The sequence below is a fragment of the Neophocaena asiaeorientalis genome, unplaced genomic scaffold (genome assembly GCF_003031525.2).
Source record: "Neophocaena asiaeorientalis asiaeorientalis breed wild unplaced genomic scaffold, Neophocaena_asiaeorientalis_V1.1 scaffold438, whole genome shotgun sequence".
In the NCBI taxonomy this organism is placed as follows: domain Eukaryota; kingdom Metazoa; phylum Chordata; class Mammalia; order Artiodactyla; family Phocoenidae; genus Neophocaena; species Neophocaena asiaeorientalis.
The window spans coordinates 1,925,271-1,932,048 of record NW_020173491.1 but is presented as its reverse complement, the minus strand read 5'-3'; the positions used below and the strand labels follow the sequence as shown (position 1 = coordinate 1,932,048).

Sequence of the window (6,778 nt, the reverse complement as noted above, 5' to 3'; positions counted from 1 at the left end):
ATTTATATTGTAAAGTTATAAATATTATAAATTAATATTATAAATAAAATTAATATTATAAAATTATAAAAAATATCTACACCAAAATATGCTAACAATAGTTATGTCCCGGTACTAGTATTATAGGGGCTATTTTTTCTTCCTTTGGTTTAGCTGTATTTTCTAATTTTTTGACAATTAGCACTTATTAGTAGTATATAAAACATATGTTGATTTTAAAAACAAGTATTCTGGGACTTCCCTGGTGGCGCAGTGGTTAAGAATCCGCCTGCCAATGCAGGGGACACGGGATCAATCCCTGGTTGGGGAAGATCCCACATGCCACACAGAGCAACTGAGCCCATGTACCACAACTACTGAGCCTGTGTGCTGCATCATAGAGTGTTCTGCCTATGTTTTCCTCAAAGAGTTTGATGTGTCTTGCCTTACATTTAGGTCTTTAATCCATTATTTTTGTGTATGGTGTTATCAGAAAACAAGTATTCTAAGGAACAGTGGTATTAACACCTCAAACAAAGAAGAAAACCAAGGGTGAATAACTAAATTTAAGAATAAAGACATCAAATTTAACACCTCATCACAGACCTAACACTTTATTAAATCCAAATTACTAGAAGATAACTTTTAAAACTCCACAACTTTAATTAATTAAAAAAAAAAACAAAAAACTCCACAACCACAATCCTAATGCATCCTTACTCTTGCTTTGGCAGAAATTTACAATACAATAAATTTACAATTTATAGGGCTTCAAAAAAAAAAAAAAAAAAAAAAAAAGTACAATTTATAATACAAACTTGACAGTGCTAAAAGTTATGTTATTTTGACAAAATCAAAACAGTGACTAAAGGGGCTGGTAAGGGAAAGATAAGAGACCAGGTCCTAATTCTCAGTCCAGAAAATGGTTCCAATGAAACATGGTTTATTCTAGCATAGATATGAAGAAAATATATTTTTTCTACACAGTCTGAAGGCACTGTTCAGATGTAAAAATACTGTAAAAAAAAAAAACAAAAAAAACTTACTACCACCAACAACAAAAAAAGTCACCACTAGGGACTTCCCTGGTGGCGCAGTAGTTAAGAATCCACCTGCCAATGCAGGGGACATGGGTTCGAGCCCTGGTCCAGGAAGATCCCACATGCCGCAGAGCAACTAACCCCGTGCACCACAACTACTGAGCTCGCGTGCCACAACTACCAAAGCCCTTGCGCCTAGAGCCCATGTCCTGCAACAAAGAGAAGCCACTGCAGTGAGGAGCCCGCACACTGCAACAGAGTAGCCCCTCTCACTGCTAGAGAAAGCCTGAGTGCAGCAACAAACACCCAAAACAGCCCAAAAATAAATTAATTAAAAAAAAAATCACCACTAACCACGGGGTTTACTCCCCAAAATATAACCAAGCCAACAGAAAATAAAGTTTATTCATAGCATATGAAAGGAAGGACTCTAAATTTTGAAATCAACTCTGAAGTTATCCTTTTATATGTTTTTAGAAAATGAAAATAAAGCTCTACTTCATACTAGTTTCTAAGAAAAAGCAACATGAAAAGGAAACACTGTAAAGTAATTCAATGATAAAAGAGTTAAAATGATATTGCTAAGCATAAAATCAAAGCAAATCGAAAAGTAAGGCCCTTTTAAGTCAATTTTACTTACAGATTTTTAATTGCAGACATTCTCAATACTGCCAAGAAGTTTTTAAAATAAAACTTAAAATTAGGTGGAGTTATTTATGAGGTGGTTAATATGATAAAAGCATAATAAACTATTGCTATTCATATGAGAACAGCTAAAATAAAAAACAGTAATAATACCAAATGCTGGCGAGGATGCAGAGAAACCAGATCTCACATACGTTGCTGGTAGGAATGTAATGTGATACAGCGACTCTAGAAGAGAGTTTAGCAGTTTCATGTGCTTACCAAATGACTCAGCACTTTTGGGCATTTATTCCCCCCAAAGTGAAAACTTACATTCACATAAAAATGTGTACTACATGAATGTGTATAGCAGCTTTATTTGCAATAGCCAAAAACCATATAAACTCTTCCGGAATGTCCTTCGCCAGGTAAACTGTTAAACAAACTGTGGTACATGCAAATTTTGGAACACTACTCAGCACTAAAAAGGAAGGAACTATTAAACATGCAACAATTTGGAAAGAACTCAAAGGAGTTATGGTAAATGGAAAAAAGTCAAAGTAAAGTACTATATGATTCCATTTATATAACATTTTAGAAATGAAAAATTATAAACATGGAGAGCAGATCAGTGGTTGTTCGAGGTTAGAGATGAGGATGTGTGTGCGTGAAAATAAACAGACGGCATGAGGGATCTTTGAGGTGATGGTATAGTTCTGCATCTTAAAGACGGTGGCGGTGGTTACACAAATCTACACATGTAAAATTGCACAGAACTAAACACACACACACTACACAAATGAGTGCACGCAAGACTGGTGAAATCTGAATAAGGCTATGGATTATAACAATGTTGATTGCCTGGTTTTGATATTAAACTATAGTTATGTAAGATGTTACCACTGCATGAAACTATGTGAAGGGAACATGGGATCTTTCTGTACTATTTTTTGCAACTTTCTGTGAATCTATATTTCAAAATAAAAAGTTTTAAAAAATTAGATGGGGCTATGCATGAGAAGGTTAATATAAGAAATACAAAAGGTTTAACACAGCATATGGAACATGGTAAAAAGGCTCCATGAGCACTTTTATTTTATAGAGCACTTTTAATAAAGCAACTAATTTGAAAACACAGGTTTCTGTATACTATTCAAACTATTTCAGCAGAAAGCATGACTTGAGCTAGAATTCCAGAGTTCAGTTACCAGATGCTACATGAAATCTCTTATGCACATGGCAAGATTTTTTTCCATACTCTGAAACCCTTCAAGTGATTAAGGAGCCAGTACACAACAAAAACAGCTCCACATTCAGCTTTTTCCCAAAATCTTTAACTCAAATTTCTACATAACCCAAAGCCCTTAGTATTAAAAAAAAAGTCTCTAATATCATTAAGTAACTTACAGGATGGAAATAAATTAACACCTGCTGTTTGGGTTCAAATTAATGAAAAGCCTAGTTCAAGGGCATCCTCAACTTCGATAAATATTCTCTTAGAAAAAAATAATTTCCTGTCATGGTAAAAATGAATTTAAAGTCTTTTTGGTGTTCTGTAGCAGCTGAGTCCCTAACAAATATTCAGAGGGTTAGGCCATCCTCTGAATCCCTGAAGTAGGCTGAGCTGTCCAGCCAGTTCTGTAGGAAAGAGTCAAAATAGCAGTCTCAGACCAGCTGCTGGGAACTGGACCCTAATTCTTCAAATGAGCATCCTCTTAGGCCTACAGCCCCTTCAAGACTACTCCATACCTATGTGTGTATAAATGATTAACATATACAGTCTCCAGTGCAGTGGGTGTGATCCTGAAATAGTTTCCTCCACTAAATTTTACTCTAAAGGACAAAAAGAAAGCTGAGTAAAATCATACAACATCTTGCTTTTCTACTTTCCATAGAAAAGTGTGTTAAATTTTTCTCAGGTATAAGAATACCTAACCACAACTGTCTGACCAGTCCAATACCAGCAAGGGAGCCCTTGAAATTTTCTCCCCATGGATCCTTCTGGACTCCTAACACTAGGATTTACTGGTAGCGGTTTCACGGAAGAAGTTGTGATGTAAGGCCATCTACCACCCCAGGACCAGAACTGCTGTAACACACACTCCCTCCTCCTCCCTACCTTAGACTTTCCTAGTATCCCTTTCCCATGCTTCCTTTCCAGAAAAAAACTAAACCTTCTGTGTGACCCCACGGTAGATTCCTAAAATCTCTAGTAATGGCTTCTTTCTGCCTTTCGGCACCTAAAAACTTAATGGGTGTTGAAGAAAATTCCACACGCTAAAATGCCAATGATTCTGACGGTGTGACAGTGTTCACTGTCACAGATTTTTAGACAGAAGATGAGTTGTGGCATGGAAGCAGCTTAGTTGAACACAGTATACTAGATTTGAAATTCTCAAATATGAATTATGTTGTTAGTGTAGAATCTACACTGCAGAAAACCTAATGTCTTCTTGAAAGCACATTTAAGCACCCAAATGCAGTAAAATGCAATAACCTGAAGGTCCTAGTTCAGTGAAGAATTACTGTGGGCTACATTTGCAAATGCACAGAAATTATACTTAGAGCAAACCCTTGGAATAAGGCCTCTAAATTCTTTCATGTTAATCTTCCTGATCGCTTTGGAGCCCAGCACTAACACCAATCCCACTGATCATATTGCATAGAAACAGTCAGAAAGAGGTCATAAGGCCAGGGCCAAAGAACAGCGTTAACATCTCGGACTTACTACGATACAGTGTACAACACACATAAGAAAGGACACTGCCCCACTGCAGTGAAGATGACTGTATCTCAGCCCCAAAATTTCATCTCCCTGCTAGACAGTTCTATCTAAACAGCACCATACCTTTTGCTCCAAACCAACAGTCATAACCCTTATTTTCAACAATAACACGAACATTACCCTAGTCACTCAAATTCAAAGCTGTTATTAAATCCATGAAGGGAGTCAGAATCTTTTCCATTCTTACCTTGTGGTACCTTTCACATGCACTCCTTCCCATTCTCATACTCATCATCCCAGTTCAAGAAATTATTCCTTCAACCCAAGTTTCCCACCAGGGACTTCTTGATGTCCCACAGTCAAATTCATACTCTAAAACGTTGTTTTGAACAAGTCATCCAAGCCTTGAAAAAATATCTACAGAGTTGGCAGTGCAGCCAACACAAGCCTATCCTCATGAGCTTGGACAAGCGCCAAGCACCTTCCACAAGAAGTTTCTGGACACCTGGACGCAAGACCAAGGACTCTGAATCTGCCAAAGTTTCCCATGTTTGCTACCTTTTGGCACCTCCTCTTTCTCCATTATGATCAACAGTTAAATCTCCGAAAAGCAAAGGGCTTAAAGTTCATTTTCACGGACAACCAGAAGCGGCAGGCGGACTCGTCCTATATCATAGCCAGCGCTGAAAGGGGATGAATTCCAAGAAACAGAATAAGTGAAAGCAACTTTATAAAGAAAAAAAGAAGGCTTCCCTGGTGGCGCAGTGGTTGAGAGTCCGCCTGCCGATTAAGAAAAGGTTTCACAAGGGACTACTAATGGTGATTTCATTTGCCTACTGTAGCCCACAATGTAAAACAGGATCTGAAAAATGAAAAGCAATTTTAAAGTTCATTCTCCATACTCAAGCTAAACACACACACACACACACACACACACACACGCACACACACACACGGCCCAAAAGCTTTATTTTACAAAAATTTTTAAAAAGGACTGTATAATCAATTCCAGCACAGGGGCTCTTCCAGAAGGGAAATCTAGCTGGAAACAGTCCCTGTTTATGTACATAATTCACTAGGGGTCAGGTAAGATTCCATTTTGTAACAGCTGAACTTTAAACAGAAAGTCATTAGTGGTGCAACATTCATTCATTAGCATAAAGTTACCCCCTAGAATGAAAAGCACTGGCTGTCTCTGCCAGGATGACAACTTTACAGAGAGAAACTGGGGCCAAGGACCATGAACTCCTAGAAAGTTCTATCCGCCTGAGAAGAAGAGCTCACCATCTCCATCAGCCTAAACTTAACTGTCACCCCATTCCTCACTCCCCACAAAGCAAGGCATCGCTAATATAGGAAAGTTTTAAAAATAAAAAATAAAGAGATGGGCCAAGGGTCAATAGCAGGCAAAGCCTTTCAGGGCTGACACGGATTCCTGTTTGGGATTGGGGGAGGGGGAGGAGCTTTCTGGATGTTTCTATTCTTGGCAAGAAAAGCACCTCCAAGTCCTGTACCGTCAAAAGGCACTAACACAGGAACGTTCTCAGGGAATGAATGATTTGCCTGTGCTAAGTGACTTCATTTTGGGGTGTGATGATGGGGAGCAGGGTGGGGAGGGCTAGAGGGCTGGAGAGGGAATAGAGGGAAGGTGTCTTTGACTAGGGGGGATGGGAGGAAAGAGTGGATGGATAACGGGGGGGTCCAGGGAAGGTGTGGAGGGTTAAAAAGGAGGATGTGGATGACTAAGGGAGGTGAGGGGAGGGTGTGGATGGCTGAGGGGATGTCCAGAAAAGGCGTGGAGCTGAGGGGGAGGGGGGAAAGATGTGGACCGCTAACCAAGGTTGGGAGAAGGTATGGATGGCGGAGGGATGGAGCGATGGCCATCAGCCCCCTGAGGACCAGTAACGAAGGTAGGCAGAGGGGGGTGGCCTCACCCAGGCTCCCCCACAATCCCCCTTCTGTGGTTGTGTGCCCGGCTGCGCGTGTGCAAGGGCCAGGCCGCCAGGCCGCAGGGCCACCACTCACCCCACGACTCCCTGGTTGTAGTTCCTCCGCTTCCACGGGGTCCCGCTGTACAAGCCCCCGCTGCCGTCGGCCCGGCCGCCCCCCGCGGCCCGCCCTCCGCTGGGCTGCAGCAGGCTGTAGTTGAGTCCGTAGGTGCTGGCCTTATTGTCGCGCTTCCTCTTGTTGCTGCTGCCCGAAGCTGGGTCGGCGGGTTCCGCGGCGGGGACGGCGGCCGAGGAGTGCGGGGACGAGGACGCCAAGGGGGACGGGGACGCCGAGGGGCCCGCGGCAGCCCGGCGGGCCCAGGCCGCGGGCTGGTGGTGGTGGTTGTTGTTGTTGGTCGTCTCCAGGGGCAGGAAGTCCCGCTGCTCTGCCGGCAGCGCGTGGCCGCCCAGCAGGCGCTCCC

The 6,778-nt window shown here is 41.7% G+C and overlaps 1 protein-coding gene across 1 annotated transcript in view; it reads right to left on the bottom strand.

Annotated features, from left to right (window-relative positions):
* Positions 1-6,778, bottom strand: part of TENT4B (terminal nucleotidyltransferase 4B) — a 56,137-nt gene that overhangs the window by 46,470 nt on the left and 2,889 nt on the right. Inside the window, exon 3 of the mRNA XM_024747400.1 lies at positions 6,394-6,773. Coding sequence (XP_024603168.1) covers positions 6,394-6,773 — 380 coding nt within the window. The remainder of the gene's footprint in view (positions 1-6,393; positions 6,774-6,778) is intronic.